The 22,414-nt window shown below is 41.4% G+C and overlaps 1 protein-coding gene and 1 long non-coding RNA gene across 3 annotated transcripts in view; one reads left to right on the top strand and one right to left on the bottom strand.

The window, feature by feature from the left end:
* nmnat1 (nicotinamide nucleotide adenylyltransferase 1) overlaps positions 1–20,084 on the top strand; it is a 35,935-nt gene extending 15,851 nt beyond the window's left edge. Inside the window, exons 7-11 of the mRNA XM_068016982.1 lie at positions 7,089–7,211; positions 10,606–10,723; positions 13,263–13,441; positions 16,506–16,607; positions 19,665–20,084. Of these exons, the coding sequence (XP_067873083.1) occupies positions 7,089–7,211; positions 10,606–10,723; positions 13,263–13,441; positions 16,506–16,607; positions 19,665–19,724 (582 nt within the window). The 3' untranslated portion in view covers positions 19,725–20,084. The remainder of the gene's footprint in view (positions 1–7,088; positions 7,212–10,605; positions 10,724–13,262; positions 13,442–16,505; positions 16,608–19,664) is intronic.
* Positions 6,212–8,071, bottom strand: LOC137351989 (uncharacterized). Of its 2 annotated transcripts, none has more exons than XR_010969616.1 (3): positions 7,997–8,071; positions 6,946–7,040; positions 6,212–6,626 (listed from the first exon to the last, which is right to left on the bottom strand). It is a non-coding gene; the product is annotated as an uncharacterized lncRNA (long non-coding RNA). The 2 variants fall into 2 exon arrangements; XR_010969617.1 differs by lacking the exon at positions 7,997–8,071 and adding an exon at positions 7,129–7,185 and having other exon boundaries at positions 6,946–7,035.
* Positions 20,085–22,414: the final 2,330 nt, after the last annotated feature.

Here is a 22,414-nt window from a genome sequence, read left to right as displayed (position 1 = left end):
TGGTTGGGTTAACCTCATTCGGGGGTTAATGGATGGTACAATTTGGCTGGGTCTTTAATTTGGAAAATTTTAAATGATATGTTAGGCGACCTGTGGAGTGACGGGATTGAATTAACAGTGCGTTTCTCCCACCACAATCGGAATCGTATATTTTGATTGGTGGCTTTGACTGGAGCAGTCGGTCGTAACAATAGCCATTACAGAGACATGGCTGCAGGACGACATAGATTGGGACCTGAATATTGAAGGGTACATGGCATTTAGGAAGAATAGAAAGCTAGGAAAAGGTGAGGGGTAGCTCTGTTGGTATTAGCGCAATAGAGAGGGATGACCTAAGTTAAGGAGACCAGGATGTAGAAACAGTTTGGGTAGAGATGAGAAATCATAAATGCAAGACGTCACTTGTGGGAGTGGCGTACAGGCCACCTAACATTAACCACATTGTAGGACGGGGTATAAAGGAAGAAATAATGGCAGCTTGTCAGAAAGGTACAGTGATAATTATGGGAGATTTTAACTTACATATAGACTGGAAAAATCAGATGGGCGGAGGTAGCCTAGATAAGGAGTACATAGAATGTTTTCGGCATAATTTCTTGGAACAATACATTCTGGAGCCAACCAGAGAGCAGACTATACTAGACCTGGTATTGTTCAACCATATAGGATTAATTAATGACCTCATAGTTAAGGTGCCCCTAGGTATCAATGATCATAATACGATTGAGATTTATATTCGGTTTGAGGGAGAGAAGAGTGGTCCAAGATGAGTATTTTAAACTTAAATAAGGGCAATTATGAGGGCATGAAAGCAGAGCTAGCTAAAGTGAACTGGCAAATCATGTTAAGGGATAGGTCAATAGAGAGGCAGTGGCAGATATTTAAGGGGATATTTCAGGATACACAGAATAGATTGATTTCAATGAGAAAGATAAATTCCAAGGGTGGGACCCACCATCCGTGGTTAACTAAAACAGTTCAAGATAGTATCAAACTTAAAGAAAAAGCCTATAATTGCACAAAGATGGGTGGCAGGTCAGAAGATTGGACAGAATATAAAAAACAGCAAAGAATAACTAAAAGATTGATAAGGAAGGTAAAATTAGAGTATGAGAGAAAGCTAGTTAGAAATATAAAGATAGTAAGAGTTTCTATAGATATTTAAATAAGGAAAGAGTTAACAAAGTGAGCATTGTTCCTATAGAAAGTAAGTCTGAGGAATTAATAATGGATAATAAGGAGATGACAGATGAATTGAACAGATATTTTGCATCAGTCTTCACTATTGAGGATACAAGTAACATCCCAGTATTAGTTTCTGATGACACAAAGATAGGTAGGAAAGTAACTTGTGAAGAGGACATAAGGAGGCTACAAAGGGATATAGATAGGTTAAGTGAGTGGGCAAAGAGCTGGCAAATGGAATATAATGTGGGAAAGCGTGAAATTGTCCACTTTGGCAGGAAGAATAAAAAGGAAGCATATTATCACAATGGTGAGAGATTGCAGAGGTCTGAGATGCAGAGGGATCTGAGTGTCCTAGTGCATGAATCGCAAAAGGTTAGTATGCAGGTACAGCATGTAATTAGGAAAGCTAATAGAATGTTATTGTTTATCACGAGGGGAATTGAATACCAAAGTAGGAAGGTTATGCTTCAGCTATACAGGGCATTGGTGAGACCATATCTGGAGTACTGTGTACAGTACTGGTCTCCTTATTTAAGGAAGGATGTAAATGCATTGGAAGCAGTTCAGAGAAGGTTTACTAGACTAATACCTGGAATGGGCGGGCTGTCTTACAATGAAAGATTGGACAGGCTAGGCTTGTATCCGCTGGAATTTAGAAGAGTAAGAGGTGACTTGATTGAAACATATAAGATGTTGAGGGGTCTTGACAGGGTGGATGTGGAAAGGAAGTTTCCCCTTGTGGGAGAATCTAGAACTAGGGATCACTGTTTAAAAATAAGGGGTCGCCCATTTAAGACCGAGATGGGGAGAAATCTTTTGTCTCAGAGGGTTGTGAGTCTTTGGCATTAAAGTCCTGCTCGGGTCTGCAAAAAAAAACCTGACCCGAGCCCAACAGAACCACGCCCGACCTGACCCAACCCGACCATCAGTTAATTTACCTTCCGTTTTTCACTTTGCTGATCTACACAAGCTTAAAATAACTGTTACAAAACCACCTTTCTAGTCCAAAAATTAAATTAACAGTGGAGCCACTTACCTGTGATAGAGTGTGTCTGACCCAAGCCTGAATGTGGGACCCAGAAGCGCGACCCGACCCAACCCGAACCTGACACGTGTCGTTGGGTCCCGTCGGGTTCGGGTTGGGTAGCAGGCCTTTATTTGGAATTCTCTTCCTCAAATGGCGATAGAAGCAGAGTCTTTGAATATTTTTAAGGCAGAGGTGGATAGATTCCTGATAAGTAGGGGTTACTGGGGGTAGCTGGAAATGTGGAGTAATTAGTTCAGCCATTAACTTATTGAATGGCGGAGCAGTCTCGAAGGTCCAAGTGGCCTACTCCTGTTCCTAATTCGTATGTTCATAGTGACTGCTTCCCTGCTCCCCCCACCTCCCCCACCTCCACCCCCGGAGGAGGTTCGGGAGCCAGAAACAGTCTTGATTACAATTTTTCACCCATGAATTGAAAATTCAGCCTCCAGTGCCACCTTCCCCGCAAACTCCCAATGATTTGGGGTACAATCACATTCGACAGGTGTAGCGAGAGGGTGGAGTCAGGAGGAGAAAGGTCCAAACCTACATCACATTGATGCAAAATAAAGCTAGTACAGCCAGGGAGAATGGGAAAAGAATCAAAGAGAATAAAATAGCCCAGTAACCTCATAGTGATAATCAATATCAGATATGTTGGGATTATATCAATAATAAAACCACATAATTCTGCAGAGGAAGACAAGGCACTTAAATATAAAGCTGGTTTCCTCATTGTTGGTTGATCCTGGTTTCACAGCCAGGAGAGCAGGTCTGACTTGCCGTGTTGAAGTGTATTGGACCTTACCCAACAGATATTTGGGGAATGAGGTGGGGTTATTATTTGTCTCACTTTAGCTCAGTTGGTAGCACTCCTTTGCCTCTTGGAAGGTTGTAAGTTCAAGATCATCCTCAGGACATGAGCACATAATCCAGGCAGAATGGTGGAAGAGCTGCAAAGTTGATGGTGCTGTCTTTTACTTGAGATATTAAACTAAGGCCCCATCTTCTTATTCTAGTGATTAAGGCAGATGTTAAAAATCCCATGGCACTAAGAGGAGAAGGGAGTTCTCCCATATGTTGTAGCCAACAGTTTCTCTCAATCAACACTGCCCAAAACTGGTTGTTCATCTCATTCCTGTCTATTGGGATCTTGTTGAGTGCAGAATGGCTGTGTTTATTTAGAAAGCAGCTACTTTAGAACACTGAAGGCTTGATTCTGTAATCCATGTGAATGGAACGTGCCATCGGGAGGGCTGGATGGAAGAATTAGCCCTCATTACACATTCTAATGCTGGAGTTAACTTTCTTTTCAAAGTTTCTTTGAGAAAAGGATTGAAAGGTATAAATATTCTTAAGTATATATCACACAGCAGAAGTCTGGTTAACAGTCACCACCACTAGCTGCATGAGAACCAAATGAGAAAGAAATGCAGTTCATCATTAACCCAGTATTTCCCTCTTTACTAAATGGCTTGACCTAATTCTTTAGCAAATTCACTGCAATAGTCACAGGCTCATTGCATATAATGAGTGTTCTTCATAATAAATAGATCCTCCATTTCTCAGTTACAGTGATTATTTTTTTCTTTCCGAAAGATACTGATCTGTGCAGAGGTCCAATCCCTACTTTGACCAAGTAGGTGTTCTTCTATGAGTCAAGACACTGCGTGTTGGTGGGCTGTTGAACTACAGTGGGCATCACAGCTGTGTCAAATCCTGTCCTCGTTTAACATCACAAATGTGGGCTTTAAAGCAAGCATTAATCGACCGCAATCAGGAGATTGAACCTTGGCTGATTTCATTTAATACAAATGTTGTATTATTTTGTTCTCATATTTATTTGGTGAGAAAAAAAATGCAACACCCTTATTTATTTCTGGTACATTTGTCATTCGGTAGCTGGCAGCACAGATCCAAGATATACTGTCAAAAGCAGCTATAAATGTGCTCCAGAGGCAAGGCATATGTGAAATAATTGATGTCTTTAAGTAATGAAGGGAACAGAGTAGAGTAGAGTAGGTGAATGTAAAGGAGTGGACACGAGAGCATGGCAAACCCCACTAGTGTCTTGAGCATGTAGATTGGGCTTATGAGTTAGTGCAGTACTGAGGGTTAATGCTGCATTCTCGGAGGTATGACACATTAAACCAAAGTCCAGTCTCTCTGTCCAGGGGATTTGAAAGATTCCAAGTCAGCATTCAAGAGCAGGGATAAAAACAGAAAGAGCTGGAAATAATCAGCAGGTCAGGCAGCATCTGTGGAGAGAGAAGCAGAGTTAACGTTTCAGGTCAGTGACCTTTCATCAGAACTGGCAAAGGTTAGAAAGGGGTGGGGCAAAAGATAACACAAGGGAAGGTGTTGATAGGACAGAGGGTCAGAGAGATTAACTGACCAGAAGGTCATGGAGCATTGCTTATAAAGTTCTTTGGAACATTTGATAAGTTGTTATATAAAGGCAAATGCCTTCTTTCTATAGATGATGAAGGCAGAATGCAAACTGAGCATAAGGAATAACTAATAGACTCCTGATGCTCTAGTAATTACTGACTCCTTTGGAACATTTAAAAAAGAATCAGATCAAATGCTGAAGTCTTGAAGAATAGAAGATGAGTGTAGAGCTGATCAATTATAAAATGTGGATCTGGAATATATCTCTTGTTCCTGTATCACTGTAGCCCTGAAATTACATGCTAATGCATGAATGCTTAACTCATTGGACCAACTGAACTCACCACATAAGTACTGCGGCTACACGAACAGGTCAGTGGCTCAGAATTCTGTGATGAGTAATCCACCTCCTGCTTCCCTAAAGCCTGTCCACCATCTACAAGTCAGGAGCGTGATGGAATACTCTCCCCTTACCTGAATGAGTGCATCTCCAACAACACTCAGGAACCTCAATAACATCCAGGCCAAAGCAGTCCACTTAATTTCAAACACATTTTTAGTGTTTGTGGATTAGCATTCCACAATATTACGGCGTATTATCATAAAATCATGCAACCCAGCCTCCAGTGTTGTCAGACACTTGCACTGGCCCTCAACCTGGTATCCATATATGTATTTCTTAATATCGTCTGTTTAAATACATTAATTATTTGAACCAAACTGCTTCTACAATTAAACATGATTGCCAGCATCTTTGCAAATTGTTAATGGTTTAAAGCTTTTCAGTCTGGGAACGTTGAATGAGACTGAGATGTTCATGTATATGCTGTCTGGAGCATCTTAAATATATATCTCACCCTGTCCTTCTGGAAGGATATCAACCTTTAAGGCTTGTCTGTAAATGAATTAAACTTGTCGCACACCATTACTGAATCAGTGTGTTGGCTACCCCCTGGACATTAATCCCTGACACTCATGACTCATCACTTTGAATTGTGTTTATCAGCAGCTCTGTAGATGTTTGCCAATTGCAGAATAATGTGAGATCAGTGGGAATAAGTAGAGCCAAATGCATATTGACTCCATCTTTCAATTTTAATTACTGAAGATTCCTGAAGGCTACATTAGATAATGTCCCAGACATGGAGCTCTCAAGTGGGTGAAAGAGTAAAATAGGAATAACAGGGGGTAAAATTGCTCTTTGTCTGTAGCTCAAAACCCCACCTGATTTTCTTTTCCAATAGACTGCTCTTTCATTAATTGCCCATTTTGTAGTCCTACTGAAGACCAATTTCACCCACAATGTGTACTTCCTAAATTTATACTATAAGGGTTGCATAATTTACTCCATGTATCTGAGTTTCAATGTGATTAAGGGCTAACAAATATAAGCCTGCAAATTATTGTTGGATGATGATGGACAAACAGATCAAACTCACACATGTTTCTACACTTAACTCATTTATACAACATTTTGTCTAAGATTTAGCATGGTATGAGGTCATTTGATTCTGCAATGTAAGGTTTTAAAAATAACAATTAACAGAAAACAAACCATTCGTTTAATTTTGATACAATAGTTGCAACAGTCTTAGCTGATTGTCAGAGGGAGGGACCAACCTATTCAATTGTGGGACAGACGTCTTGTTGGAATGGTTAAAATTATATTTGACTGGCAGCGTCCTTGGAGCTGAATGGACAGTTAATTGAATTGGCTTGCTACCAATTCATTTTGGGGAAAATATTTCTCAACATTGGCTCAAATTGGACAGTAATGCAGCTCAAGACAACAAGTGCAATGAAAGTATTATTCCAATGAGACAGACCTATAAAATTCACCGCTGCCAGTGGCAGGCACCTGGGGCAAATGCTGTGCCCACTCTTCCAACTTCAAGCTGGGTTTTCATTGAAGTGGAAAATCCCGTCTGTCTGTCTGTGGTGTCCGGCGTCCAGATTGATAACTTTTTACATTTTTGTGGAGGCGTGCTTTTCCTCTGTGAACCCTACGCCACCTGTAAGTGAACTAAACAACAACAACTTGTTTTTGGAGATATTAGGACAGGTGACCAAAAGCTTGATCAAAGAGTTAGGTTTCAAGGAGTGTCTTAAAGGTGGAAAGAGAGGTAGAAAGGTTTAGAGTGGGATTTCCAGAGCTTACAGCTCAGACATCTGAAGGCACAGCCATCAATGGTTGAATGATTAAAATCAGGGAGGCATGCAGAGATCCCAGAAGGTTGTAGGACTGGAGGAGGTTACAGAGAGCGAGAGAGAGAGAGAGAGGAACGAGGCCATGTATGAGAATTGATGGGTGAACAGGACTTGGTGCTAGTGAGGATACTCACGTTCGAGTTGGCTGTTAATAGCCTGGTGTGACGTCTTCATTCTTCCCCTGGGGAGAGATGTCTGCTTGTCATTGCTTCACAGCGGTGCACCTGAACTGAAGAAATCAGTTTGTCCACATTATTGTTCCCAATCTTGAATTCAGACAATCATAACTAAGCACTTGATAACAGATTTCAGCTCACCTTTAATATGCCTGATTTGTTTTCATCTGCCTAGAAACACTAAGATTAATCATAGCACCCAACTGCTGCTTGACTGGGATCAGGTAACGCAACAAGTGAGAGGTCCTGATCCGTATGGCTTCACGCAGTACAATGTGGTGTCCTTACTTTAGCGGGCTATCAAGGCAGTTGGCCATCTCATTTAGTGGACAGAATTTCTCTGCTCAACTTCTCTCTTTCATAAATCCATCTAACCTCGCTTCCTCCAATCACAGGTAAGAAATTGGGATCATAAATACAGCAGAATGAACAGATGTGTCAGCTTGTTCTAGTGGCAGGCAGACAGCTGCAAGACTTTTGCTGAAAGCAGGTTAAACCTGTCATACAACATGACTGGATCAAAGTGTCGACCAGTCTCTGAATATCAATAATGCGTACGGTTCACTTACTCCCAACTGGTCATCCAATATGGGTTTGGATCTTTGCCATTACTTAGAGCAGTGGTTCTCAAAATGAGGTCTGCAAAATAAGCGAATGAGTGGCGGCCGGCAGCGTCACTCAGTGATTGGATGAAGATCACGTTAATCATTATTGCACCTTTGTGAGCCTGTGGGTTATTGCTGATAATTTAATTGTCAGCAAACCAGTGATTTCCCGTTACTCCCAGAAGCAACTCCTCACTTCCAACCATCACCACACTTGCACATGAATATTTCAAATAGGAACATAGGAACAGGAGTAGGCCATTCAGCCCATTGAGCCTGCCCTGCCATTCAATACGATCATGACTGATCATCCACTTCAATGCCCGTTTCCCACACTATCCTCATATCCCCTTATGCCATTGGTATTTAGAAATCTCACTTATACTGTTGTTGTTTTCCCTTACGTTGGTTATTCTTGCGATTGTCCTGATGAGTGCAAGACAAAAAGCTTCAACAACATGTCTCTATTTTCAGCAATTCTCAAGTTCTGTATTACCAAACGACTATTTCAAAGGCTGGCAAACATGCCATGATCCTCATCCAACCTCTACATGACACCTTGCCAATGAACCAATGAAAAGTTAGGAACTTATTGCTCAAAGTTTATTTTCTATAAAACTTTTCCTGTGTGCATGAGCGGCAGCAAAAAAAGTAAACAAAAAGATTTGGCTGCGGCAGCTGAGATGATAGGAAAATATCTGCTTTGAAATATAGAGCATCTGAAGAAGCTGGCCAGGATCTTTAAACTAATCTGGAGTTCTACTGCAGGTTGTGAGGTTCTGCAGCCAAAAACATTTGAGAACGACTGCCTTAGAGATAATAATAACTGGGTCAAAAGCATATGTATACAACGTTTCAGTTCTAATCAGGGGTTTTCAAAAGATAACAGATGATAGACACGCAGGTCTCAAAGTTTAGTTGCTGAAAGATTATAGTCTCTACTTTCCCAACTCAAGGACTTATGCAACACACATATATCACTGGGCCACTTTTTGGGTCCTCGTACCTGACAAGGTAGTTTGCAAGCCACGAGGATGTGGCAGAAAATCAGAGGCCCACTTGGCCACAATTTTACATCCATTGGAGACCCAGCTAAAATCCAATACCTCTGCATATTCCAGTGACTGAACCTGGGCTTCCCTGGTCTCCACGACTCAGCGACTCACTGCGAAGCCTCACTGAGCCATAGGGAAAGCGGAGATACGCACCCTGAATCAGTTAAACATATACTGAAACTGATAATGGCTTTCTCAAGGTTACCTGAAATTCAGAAACTGAATTTCAGCTTTTAGCAGATTGAGCAATCTTACAGTGACAAACGGATAACCATCCCCTAACTAGTAAATATCTAGTGAGTAAAGGAAGAACAGAACAGCCTTACAGTTTCTGATGAGTCCTAATCTCCAGCTCACATGTAATATTGCACTGTTGTACAAGTGCTTCGGTGAACTGACATGAGTGAAGCGTTGTCAACAACGCCACTTCAACCTTGCCATCATCATCCTCTGGCCAATAAAGAGTTAATGAACAGTTAAAGGGTATGAGTGTTGGCCGTGGGTGTGTGCTGTCCCTACCATCATTTTAGAACCGTAGCTAATTAAAGCAAGGAAAGTGGAAATTCAGACCATCTTTCCTAGGGCAATCCAGAAATGATCCCACTGCCCACTCCCTTCCCCATAACCCTGTATCTTCCTCTGACAAAGTACAGGCACAAGCAGAGCGAGTCGAGGCAATGGATAGGGTAAAAATTGAAAGGGAGGAGGTACTGGAAAGGCTGGCTTTGCTTAGGGTAAATGTCACCTTGTCTGGATGGCTTATATCCCAGGTTGCTGAAGGAAGTTGGGGTGGAATAAAAACAAGAAATGCTGGAAATACTCAGCAGGTCTGGCAGCATCTGTGGAGAGAGAAGCAGGGTTAACGTTTCAGGTCAGTGACCCTTCTTCAGAACTGGCAAATATTAGAAATGTGAAAGGTTATAAGCAAGTAAAGCAGGGGTGGGGCAAGAGATAACAAAGGAGAAGGTGTAGACAGGACAAGGTCACAGAATAGCTGACCAGAAGGTTGTGGAGCAAAGGCAAACAATATGTTAATGGTGTGTTGAAAGACAAAGCATTAGTAAATATAAATTGAACAGCAGCAAGTACAAACATGAAAAAAAAGTGGGTAAGCAAACTGAACAAACTAAGATAAAATAAAATAAAATAAACACACAAAAAAATATATAAAAAAGAAAAAAGAAAAAAAATAACTAAAAATAAAAGTTAAATGGGGGGCCCGTCAGTGGGGGTGGAGATAGCAGAAGGGCTTGCCATAATCTTCCATTATTCCCTGGATACAAGGGAGGTGCCAGAGGATTGGAGAGTAGGTTTTAACAACAATAACAAGGCAAAAAAATCAACAAGCACTTGGAGAGATAAAAACAAAAAGTGCTGGAAATACTCAGCAAGTCTGGCAGCATCTGTGGAGAGAGAAACAGTCAACATTTCAGATCTGTGAACTTTCATCAGCACCTGGAGAGGTTTAGTTAATTAAGGATAGCCAGCATATATTTGTAAAAGGCAGATCATGCTTGACTAATCTGATTGAATTTTTTGTTAACACTCTCTGTTTTATGTCAGTTACCAAGTTGCTATTAATGCAACTACCTATCACTTCACATTATTGTCTGAATTTTTCCAGTATGCCGCTAATGAGACACCTTATCGAACATCGTCTGAAAATCTATATGTTTTGCATTTACTGTATTTCCTTTTTCTATCCAGTCACCTCTTCATAAAAAGTATATATTTTTTCAAACAGAACCTGCTTTTAATAATTCCTTGTTAATTGAACTTGAATAGTAGTTCAGGGAAATTACAAGCTTAACAGTCCTGCCCACAGTGACCTTTACTTACAGTCCAGTTGGCAGTTTCTGTGTTCAGAGGTCAGCCTGTAATCATTTCCAATTGCTCAGTGTACCTGCTCACCAATCTTTTACAGCGTTTTACGTACTGAGCTCCCACTGTGGTATTAGTTCTCTATTGTAACTTGTGTTAATTTTACTGCTCGATTTTTCACAATGTCTACTGATTTCAATGGTACCTGGAACATAATCAGCAATGATAACTTTGAGTCTTACATGCAAGCGCTGGGTGAGTGTGAGAATGTTTTTGTACACGTGTCTTGGATGTAGAATCCTGATGCAACTTTCCAGGTAGTTTGGTAATGTTTCTTGTCAATAGGAGACATAAATGTCTTTCCTTTTGTCAGGGCATGAGAGTTTTTGGTTTTGTTCACACACTCAAGTGAACAATCATAACTTTTGAAATTGTTTCTATTTGCCCTGCCCCATATTTGCAGATTACATATATATCTCATTGATGGATACAACTGACTCTTGATTGATGGTACATGGGATAAGGGACTTCAGTTATAGGAAGAGACTTGAGAGGTTGGCATCTTAAAGCAGAGAAGTTTAAGAGGAAATTTGATGGAGGTGTTCAAAACAGTTTCCAGTGGCAGAGGGGTGGTAAGCAAAGAACACCGATTTAAAGTGAATGGTAAAGGAACCAGAGGTGACATGAGGAAACATTTTTTTACACAGCAAGTTGTTGTGATCTGGAATGCAATGCTTGAAAGGACGATGGAAGCAGATTCAATAGTAACATTCAGGAGGGAATTGGATAAGTACTGGAAAGGAAAAAAAAAACTACAGGGCAAGGGAAAAGAGGAGGGGAGTGGGATTAATTGGATAGCTCTATCAAAGAGCCAGCACAGGCACCATGGGCCAAATGGCCTCCTTCTGTGAGATATTATTCTATGATTGTATGAACACTTGGTCGTAAAAGATCCTTGGCCAAAATGTCTTGCAGTGAAGTTTTTAACCTACATTACCATGTTGATGATCTCTTGTAATCCAACCTTCCTGAAATTTCAAGAGGCATGGAGCACTCTTTGAGTTTTTGACTCGTTCTTGGTGTGGCCTTTTGAATGGTGGTTTTCTTGAAGTGCTTGACCCAAATGACATTTACTTAAGTAAGAAATAAAAACAGAAAGTGCTGGAAATATTCATCAGGTCAGGCAGCATCTGTGGAGAGAGAAGCAGAGTTAACATTTCAGGTCAATGACCTTTCATCAGAACTGGCAAAGGTTAGAAAAGAATTAGGATTTAAGCAAGTGAAGAGGGAACATTTGGTGGGGAAGAGAACAAAAGGGAAGATGTGTGATTGGACAGAAGGCAGGAGAGATTAAATAACAAAGCTGTCATGGGACAAAGGCAAAGAGCATGTTAATGCTTATGGTGAAAGACAAAGCATTAGTTCATTAGTTCAGAGGGAGTGTTAATGGCAGAACATACGAAGGTACAAATTAGGAGCAGAAGTAGCTCATTCGTAGGCCATAAGTAAAAGCAAAATACTACAGATGCTGGAAATCTGAAATAAAAACAGTAAGTGCTGGAAATACTCAGCAGGTCAGACAGCATCTGTGGAGAGAGGAGCAGAGTTAACGTTTCAGGTTTGTGACCTTTCATCAGAACTGGTTGAGACTGCAAAGCTGTAGAGTGCCTAATCCAAAGATGAGATGCTGCTCCTCGAACTTGCATTGATGTTCACTGGAATACTGCAGCAGGCCAAGGACAGAAATGTGAGCATGAGAGCAGGGGGTTTGTGTTGAAGTGGCAAGCAACCGGAAGCTCAGGGTCATGCTTTTGGACTGAGCGGAGGTGTTCTGCAAAGCGGTCACCCAATCTGTGTTTGTCTCCCCAATGTCGAGGCGACAGCATTGTGAGCAGTGAATACAGTATACCAAATTGAAAGAAGTACAAGTAAATTGCTGCTTCACCTGAAAGGAGTGTTTGGGGCCTTGGATGGTGTGGAGGTAAAAAGGCAGGTATTGCACCTTGCCATTTCAAAACACCCCCCTGCTCTCATGCCCACATTTCTGTCCTTGGCCTGCTGCAGTGTTCCAGTGAACATCAACGCAAGCTCGAAGAACAGCACCTGATCTTTCGATTCGGCACTCTACAGCTTTGCGGACCCAACGTTGAGTTCAACAATTTAAGAGCATGAGAGGCCTTTTTTAATATTTTTCTCTTTTGAATTTTTTTTTTAACCATGTGCCTGTTTTTAATGTGGACAGAGCTGCTCATTATTCTGCCATTAACACTCTCTCTGGACGAATGCTTTGTCTTTCACCTAAGCATTAACACACTCTTTGCCTTTATCCCATGACAGCTTTGTTATTTAATCTCTCCTGCCCTCTGCCCTATCACACACCTTCCCTTTTATTCTCTTCCCCACCAAACACCAACCCCCACCACACCCCCCCCCCCACCTCCCGTCATTTTCTCAAAGCCTATTACATTTCTAACCTTCGCCAGTTCTGATAAAAGGTCACAGACCTGAAACGTTAACTCTGCTTCTCTCTCCACAGATGTTGCCTGAACCTGCTGAGTATTTCCAGCACTTTCTGTTTTTATTTCAGATTTCCAGCATCTGCAGTATTTTGCTTTTACTTACGTAAGCTTGGGTGGTGAGTGTCATCAGGCCATTTGGCTGCAGGAGGCATCACAGCCATTCTTGCCCTCACCTGCTGTTTATACATGTATAGTTTTTGAAAATCTCCAGATTTTGGGGGAATCTGAATTCAATTTGCTTCCTCAGTTTAAAAGGACGTTTGTTCTTTTGACAGATATCAACTTTGCTACTCGTAAGATTGCTGTTTTGCTGAATCCTCAGAAGATTATTGAACAGAAAGGAGATTCATTCATTATCAAAACAATAAGCACATTCAGAAACTATCACGTCCAGTTTACAGTGGGAGAAGAATTTGATGAAGATACAAAAGGTTTAGACAATCGTAAATGCAAGGTAAGAAATCAGCAGCTGCCGGGAAGATAGTTGTGGAGCAATGACAGTGGAAGTGAAATGACCTCTTGTTAGAGGAAATAAAGAAGCTTTAAATCTTGATTCGACTTTCCATCTAAGTCACAGAGGATGGTGAGGAAGTAGTCCATCCATACTCCCTCGAACCATCTTCAATGTGCTCTGATCAGCTTTTGTATTTGCAATGAAGACAGACCAGTCTTCCACACTTCAAACGCATTCCAATAACATTATCAAAAGTTACATTCTGAAACATAGTGCCTGAATGTTTCAAAACGAGGATATTGAGGCTTTTATTACAGTTTACCTTTCCACTGGTTCATAAATCCCACACAATAATTCAGAGATAAGCCTCGCTATATCGTCCCCTACAAACTCAGCACACATGGGTGTTACAGCACAATGAACACAGTTTGATTCATTGTACTGGTGCTAGCTCATAACTGGAGCAATCTGCTCTATCCCCACTTGCATGCCCTTTACCCATCTATATTAAAAAATCTTACATCTGCATGGACTTGCTGTCAACCTCTTACCATTATCCGTATTTACAAAGGAAACTGTGTAAGTAAGCATGTTTTAATTACACTCTTCAGTACAAGTGCGGCATCACCATCACTCATTGGAGGATATAATTATGGTGCTAAAGTTTACAAAGAGGATTATAAATGAGGACACAATTTATAATGGGAGATATAAATGTGCTTGTGCTCCCTGTTCCAATTATCTTCAGCTCTTTGTCCCTTTTTGCCTGAAGATTATACTTGGTCTTGACTCCTCACATCAACACCTTGAGAGTTAGGTTAATAGTATATTTAAACCCTTGCATCTGTACACATCTATTAATTTTTTTCATTCATAATTTCCTACGCCCACAGTTGCAAAGGAAACTGCCTTTGTAAACTAATGCAATTTAATTGTAAACTGCTTCAATGACTCTCAGTGAGGTGCTGCAGCATCACCAGTCACAGGAAGATGTAATTGCAGCATAAGTTTACAAATGCAGTTTCCATTCCAAGCCTGGACACAGGCAATTACATTGGAAATGTAAAAAGAACAGATCTGTGATTTTAAAATGTAGGCTGAATTATGTCTGTGTGTCCAGCTTTAATTATCTTATGAAGAGTCATTACTGTTGTAATATAGGAAACATGATAGCCAAATTGCACACAACAAGAACAAAGATCAAAGAACAAAGAACAGTACAGCACAGGAACAAGCCATTCGGCCCTCCAGGCCTGCGCTGATCTTGATGCCTGCCTAAACTAACACCTTCTGCACTTCCGGCGCCCGTATCCCTCTATTCCCTTCCTATTCATGTATTTGTCAAGATGTCTCTTAAACATCGCTATCGTATCTGCTTCCACCACCTTCCCTGGCAGCAAGTTCCAGGCACTCACCACCCTCTGTGTAAAAAAACTTGCCTCGCACATCCCCTCTAAACTTTGCCCCTCGCACCTTAAACCTATGTCCCCTAGTAACTGACTCTTCCATCCTGGGAAAAAGCTTCTGACTATCCACTCTGTCCATGCTGCTCATAACTTTGTAAACCTCTATCATGTCGCCCCTCCACCTCCGTCGTTCCAGTGAAAACAATCCGAGTTTGTCCAACCTCTCCTCATAGCTAATGCCCTCCAGACTAGGCAACAACCTGGCAAACCTCTTCTGTACCCTCTCCAAAGCCTCCACGTCCTTCTGGTAGTGTGGCGACCAGAATTGCACACAATATTCCAAGTGTGGCCTAACTAAGGTTCTGTACAGCTGCAACATGACTTGCCAATTTTTATACTCTATGCCCCAACTGATGAAGGCAAGCATACCGTATGCCTTCTTGACTACCTTATCCACCTGCGTTGCCACTTTCAGTGACCTGTGGACCTGTACGCCCAGATCTCTCTGCCTTTCAATACTCCTAAGGGTTCTGCCATTTACTTATACCTCCCACCTGCATTAGACCTTCCAAAATGCATTACCTCACATTTGTTCAGATTAAACTCCATCTGCCATTTCTCCGCCCAAGTCTCCAACCGATCTATATCCTGCTGTATCCTCTGACAATCCTCATCATTATCCGCAACTCCACCAACTTTTGTGTCCTCCGCAAATTTACTAATCAGACCAGCTACATTTTCCTCCAAATCATTTATATATACTACAAACAGCAAAGGTCCCAGCACTGATCCCTGCGGAACACCACTAGTCACATCCCTCCATTCAGAAAAACACCCATCCACTGATACCCTCTGTCTTCTATGACCGAGCCAGTTCTGTATCCATCTTGCCAGCTCACCTCTGATCCCGTGTGACTTCACCTTTTGTACCAGTCTGCCATGTGGGACCTTGTCAAAGGCTTTACTAAAGTCCATATAGATAACATCCACTGCCCTTCCTTCATCAATCATCTTCGTCACTTCCTCAAAAAACTCAATCAAATTAGTAAGACATGACCTCCCCTTCACAAAACCATGCTGCCTCTCGCTAATAAGTTCGTTTGTTTCCAAATGGGAGTAAATCCTGTCCCAAAGAATCCTCTCTAATAGTTTCCCTACCACTGACGTAAGGCTCACCGGCCTATAATTTCCTGGATTATCCTTGCCACCCTTCTTAAACAAAGGAACAACATTGGCTATTCTCCAGTCCTCCCACAAACAGAAAAGTTATAATGACCAGATAATCTGTTTTTGTGATGTTGATCAAGGGATAAATATTGGCCAGAACACCGGGGAGAACTCCCCTGCTCTTCTTCAGAATAGTGCCATGGAATCTTTTATGTCCACCTGAGAGAGCAGACAGGCCTCTGTTTAACATCTCATCTGAAAGCTGGCACCTCTGACAGTGCAGCACTCCCTCAGTACTGCACTTGATTTTTGTGCTCAAGTCCTGGAGTGGGACCTAAACTGACAACCTTCTCATTCAGAGCTGGGAGTGCAACCAACTGAGGCACAGCCGACACTCAACAGCTCAGCCTACTAGGCTGCAAAGTCCAATCAGCATGTTCAGAAAAAGGAGTTTTGATGATAGCTTTTGTCTGGGTGCTTTCTTTTTGCAGTCTCTTGTTACATGGGACAACAACAAACTAATATGTGTGCAGAAAGGAGAAAAGAAGAATCGAGGATGGACACACTGGATAGAGGGTGATAAACTGCACTTGGTATGTCCTCTAATGGATTCAGGGTACCAATAAATGACTTTATAAGCAGTCATGCTCCAGAAGAATTGTGTAATAGTGAGCCATTTAGTTGACGTACATTCTTCTCTCCATGTTGTGCAACATTAACCAGCCCAGCTCCCCATTCCCTGAATTCTGCCATAGTCCTCAAACAGGATACCTACAGTTGTCTGAGCGGATTTTTTCTTCATTTTTGTCTCCTTATTTCCTTTTCCACCCCCTTCCCCCCCCCACCCCCTTCCCCCCCCCCACCCCCTTTCCCCCCCCACCACCCCCACCCCCACCCCCAACTTCTGAAACACATGGTTGAAACTTTAGTCTTCAGTGCTAATGTGTCAATCTGAAAGAAGCCTTGCTGGTTTAAAATTTCATTCATTCCTGAGCAGTGAAATGTTTGAAGCAAAAGCTTGTTCTATTGATCAAAACTCAAATTAAACTATTGCAATTGTCATGAGAAAAATGGTTTACATCAAACAAACAGGATACTAAGCAGTAAACCAAAGTACAATTCTAAACCTGAATAGTTTTTTGATAAACTCTCCAAAAAGCCAAATCTTTCCCAGTTAAATCCCTATTACAAGTTATGACTGAAGAGTTTGAAAGTTGTTGCTGTTGGACATTCAAGGCCGTACTAGACATACCTGCTTACAATTGTGCTGCTGTAAGAGATTTTTTTGTGTAGCTATAGGTTTTTAAAAAAAAAGTTTTTTTTTCTTTCATGGGATGTGGGCGTCACTGGCAAGGCCAGCATTTCACAGAATTGTTACAGTGCAGAAGGAGGCCATTCGACCCATTGTTTCCACACCGGCTCTCCTAATGAGCATTTCACCTAGTGTCACTCACCCGCCTTCTCCCTGTAACCCTACACATTCTTCCTTTTTATATAACAGTCTAAATCCCCCTTGAATGCTTCAATAGAACCTGCCTCCACCACACTCTCAGGCAATTCTTTCCAGACCTTAACCACTCACTGCGTGAAAAAGTTTTTCCTCATGTCGCTTTTGCTTCTTTTACCAGTTACTTTAAATCTCTGCCCTTTCATTCTTGATCCTTTGACGAGTGGGAACAGTTTCTCTCTATCTACTCTGTCCAGACCCCTCATGATTTTGAATATCGCTATCAAATCTCCTCTCAGCCTTCTCTTCTCCAAGGAAAACAGTCCTAACTTCTCCAATCTGTCTTCATAACTGAAGTTCCTCACCCCTGGAACCATTCTGGTGAATCTTTTCTGCATTCTCTCCAATGCCTTCACATCCTCCTGAAGTGTGGCACCCAGAGCTGGACACAATACTCCAGCTGAGGTCCAACTAGTGTCTTATACATGTTCAACATAACCTCCTTATTCTTGTACTCTATGCCTCTATTAATAAAGCCTAGGATACTGTATGCTTTATTAACTGCTCTTCAATGACTTATGCCCTCATCAACCTTCTCTGTTACCTCTTCAAAAAACTCCAGCAAGTTATTTAAATGTGATTTTCCCTTAAGAAATCCATGCTGACTTTCTTTAATGAAACCGCATTTATCCATGTGACTATTCATTTTGTCCCAAATTATTCTTTCTATTCACCACCCAAGTTAAACTGACTGGCCTGTAGTTGCTGGGCTTATCTTCTTTTTGTACGAGGTTGTAATGTTTGCAATTCTCTAGTCATCTGGCACCCCGGGTCTAAGGAAGACTGAAATATTATGGCCAGTGCTTCTGCAATTTCCACTCTCACTTCCCTCAGTATCCTTGGTGTATCTCATCTGGTCCTGGTGCCTTATCCACTTTAAGTACAGACAGCCTATCCAATACCACCACCTTAGCAATTCTAAACCCTTCCAGTGTCTGAATTACCTCCTCTTTCACCATTGCCTGGGTTGCATCATCTTCCTTAGTAAAGACAGATACAAAGTATTCATTTAATACCTCAGCTATGCCCTCTGCCTCCAAGAGTAAATCCCTTTTTTGGTCCCTGATCAACCCCACTCCTCCTTACTTATTTTTTTAAAATTTAGAAATACAGCACTGAAACAGGCCCTTCGGCCCACCGAGTCTGTGCCGACCAACAACCACCCATTTTTATACTAATCCTACATTAACCCCTTATTCCCGACCACATCCCCACCATTCTCCTACCTATACTAGGGGCAATTTACAATGGCCAATTTACCTATCAACCTGCAAGTCTTTGGCTGTGGGAGGAAACCGGAGCAGTCGGCAGAAACCCACACGGTCACAGGGAGAACTTGCAAACTCCGCACAGGCAGTACCCAGAACTGAACCCAGGTCACTGGAGCTGTGAGGCTGCGGTGTTAACCACTGTGCCGCCCGTTTTACTATTTATATGTCGATAGGAAACTTTGGGGTTCCCTTTTATGTTAACTGCCTGTCTCTTTTCATATTCTTGCTTTGCCCATCCCTAATTGCCCTTCAACTCAGTAGCTTGCTAGGCCATTTCAGAGGGCAGTTAAGAGTCAACCACATTGCTGTGGGTCTGGAGTCACATGTAGGCCAGACCAGGTAAGGATGGCAGATTTCCTTCCCTAAAGGACATTAGTGAACCAGATGGGTTTTTACGACAATCGATGATAGCTTCATGGCACCATTACTGAGACTAACTTTCAATTCCAGATTTTTTATTTAGTAATTGAATTTATTAATTAATTAAATTTCAATTCCACCAGCTGCCATGGTGAGATTTGAACCTGTGTTCCTGGGGCAATAGCTTGGGTCTCTGGATTACTAACTCAATTAAAAAAGGTATTGAAAGGTCAGGGTTAATCAGAGTGACGTGAATTGTTCTAACTTAACACTGCTATTGATTTGTCCTTATATTACAATGATAGCCTTTGGCAAATGGGGAAATATGATTCTTAAATTGTAATATCTTAAAATAGCTATGATTATATTCAAGGCAAAGAAAAAAGAAAAGCTTGATGAACTTGGCCTGATGATTGTACCAGCGTTAACAATAGGATATATCACAATCTGAAAAGTTGAGTCTTGACAACACTGTTTATGGTCATTATCTTACATAATTTCTTCCTCTTTAGGAACTCTACTGTGAAAACCAAGTATGCAAACAAGTTTATAAGAAGGTGTCCATGGTATAAAAGGGTAAAGATGCCAAATGTGATTCCTATTAATTTAAGGACGGTGATTTTGACTACATTTTAGAGCTGCCTTTCTTCAATTCATAATCAATGGGCACTCAATTTACCTGTCACCCACTGGTTTCAAGTTCTTGTGAACACACTCTGATAAAGAAGCATGGTTCCGATGGCTTATCGTTCTGTATTGTTGAACAATTGCGGTACCTAAATGAATTTGCTGCAGGATGTCTAGTTAACTTAACATTCACACAATGATATGATGCTCATGGAATATTCTTGTCTGTTGGGAAACTATCGTATGGAGGCAATTGTATTACTTGTACCTGAGAATCTGATAACCATAAAGGATTAGCAAAGCAATATGTGTGCTGTGTTCTTTATCCGTATAATTCCAAAATTATCCTTTCTTCTCCTGTCCAACCCCACAGAGAAAAACGTTATAATAAAAGTTTTTCCTCCTCATGAGCTGCTAAGAAAATATTTCCATTTGCTCCCATCCATTTTCCTTCTCTCCTAAAACGGGAAGAGGACAACAAGCAAGGTTTTGGCAAGGCCTTTTATTTTCAGCCAAAATCATTACCCATTTTCACAGAGAGGGTGATTTGCTGTAAAGCTCGTAGCTTCCCCAGCCAGGGGCCTAGGACTCACACACAGCAAACTTTACAACATACAGCTTCCAGAGTTACACACTACAGCCCAGCTGTGATGGAGGGGTCAGATTGTAAGAACAAAGATCTAGCAATAGATCAACATTTCAGTACTGACATAGTTCAGTTTCTCAACACACTCCAACTTGTCCTGTTCAATGTCACAGGTACTAAGTGTGGGGAGATTTTTCTGTTTCCAGTATTGTGTATAAGGCTGGTTCTGAGCATTTAAAAAAAAAACAACACTGATATAAAAGCTCAGGGGTTTTCAAGTGTTTGTCAAAGTTCTGCTTACAGCATTTAAAGAGCAGGAAAAAAATTGAAAAATTTTGGGGGGCACAGTGGCGCAGTGGTTAGCACCGCAGCCTCACAGCTCCAGTGACCCGGGTTCAATTCTGGGTACTGCCTGTGTGGAGTTTGCAAGTTCTCCCTGTGTTTGCGTGGGTTTCCTCCGGGTGCTCCGGTTTCTTCCCACATGCCAAAGACTTGCAGGTTGATAGGTAAATTGGCCATTAGCAATTGCCCCTAGTATAGGTAGGTGGTAGGGAAATATAGGGACAGGTGGGGATGTGGTAGGAATATGGAATTAGTGTAGGATTAGTATAAATGGGTGGTTGATGGTCGGCACAGACTTGGTGGGCCGAAGGGCCTGTTTCAGTGCTGTATCTCTAAACTAAACTAAACAAAACAGGTAAATTGAAAATGGATACTTGTTTGGAACATCTTTAAAACTCAAAAATCAAGCCCAGGGTTTGGCCAGTGTCAAATTACATTATCAATAAACATAGTTATATAAAAATTAATAGCTATTGAGATTCCCAGTTGTATGAGGTACAATGAAGTGTAAAACAATGCAGTAATGGAGAGGTGAAAGGATAGTGTTAACCCATGGTACCAAACTTAATTTATCTTTTACATTCTGAAATGGTGACTACATCTGGTTATTAGAGTTAAGTTTCATTATTGTTGAGGACAAAGTATTGCACTTTGGTACGGAGCTGCTCAAAGTCTTCTTACTCTTTCCAGAAGAGTCGCACTATATTGATTCCTAGCATCTTATATTGGAGGACTTACTGATCCTTCTTGCCTGGGGCTTTTCCATCAGGAAATTAATTCACTTTTTATCCTCCTTCCCCTCTCACCCCACAAAAAAAGATTAAACTCCTTCAGCTAAGGTAGTTGGACGAAGGCTAGACTTTGTGACCTAATGATTAACTTAAGTCAAAGTAAATCCTGGATTCTGCCAACAGTTTAGTCGTGCACTAGCTATCAGTGAACACAAGAAAATAGCTGGCTGCTGCTCAGTGCATGCTTGGCAGTTTAGCACACTGAACCTGACAAATCACAATATAACCTCTACTAAGATGAAACACTTATAGAAGGCAATGCAGCCTGGTTATGTGAGCAGTGGAATTGCTGGCTAACCCAGTACAGGAAATGTTTGCAAAGTATGTTTCCTGTTGTCAGATGCTACTATACATGTGACATCTGAGCTCAACTGATCATAATACAATATGAAAGGAACTCCATGCTCCACAGTTCAAGGGGTTTGGTAGCAAAGTGGTTATGTTACTGGGCTAGTAATCCAAAGGCTGGGACTAAAGATCTGGAGATATGAGTTTATAATTCCACCACAGCAGCCAGGGAATGTAAATTCAATTCAATAAAGCTGGAATAAAAAAAGCTAGCATCAATAATAGGGGTCATGAAACTAACATTGCTGTTTACTAATGTCCTTTAGCAAGGAAAACCTGCTGTCCTTGCCTAGTCTGGCCTACATGTGACTCCAGACCCACAGTGTTTGACTCTTAATTGCCCTCTGAAATAGCCTAGAAAGCCACTCAGTTGTATTCAAGAAGGTGGCTTACCACCACTGCCTCCTTAAGGGCAATTAGGGATGGGGAATACATGCTGGCCAGGTCATTGACACTCAAATCCCTAATAATTAAACATTGAATAATTAAAAAGTTCCACTGTTGTGGAATCTCGCCTTTACCATTTTCCTTAAAATGTACCTCTTTGACCCAGCTTTTGATCACCTGT

The sequence above is a fragment of the Heterodontus francisci genome, chromosome 37 (genome assembly GCF_036365525.1).
Source record: "Heterodontus francisci isolate sHetFra1 chromosome 37, sHetFra1.hap1, whole genome shotgun sequence".
In the NCBI taxonomy this organism is placed as follows: domain Eukaryota; kingdom Metazoa; phylum Chordata; class Chondrichthyes; order Heterodontiformes; family Heterodontidae; genus Heterodontus; species Heterodontus francisci.
The sequence above is the reverse complement of the archived record's forward strand: the minus strand, read 5'-3'. Positions and strand labels throughout refer to the sequence as shown.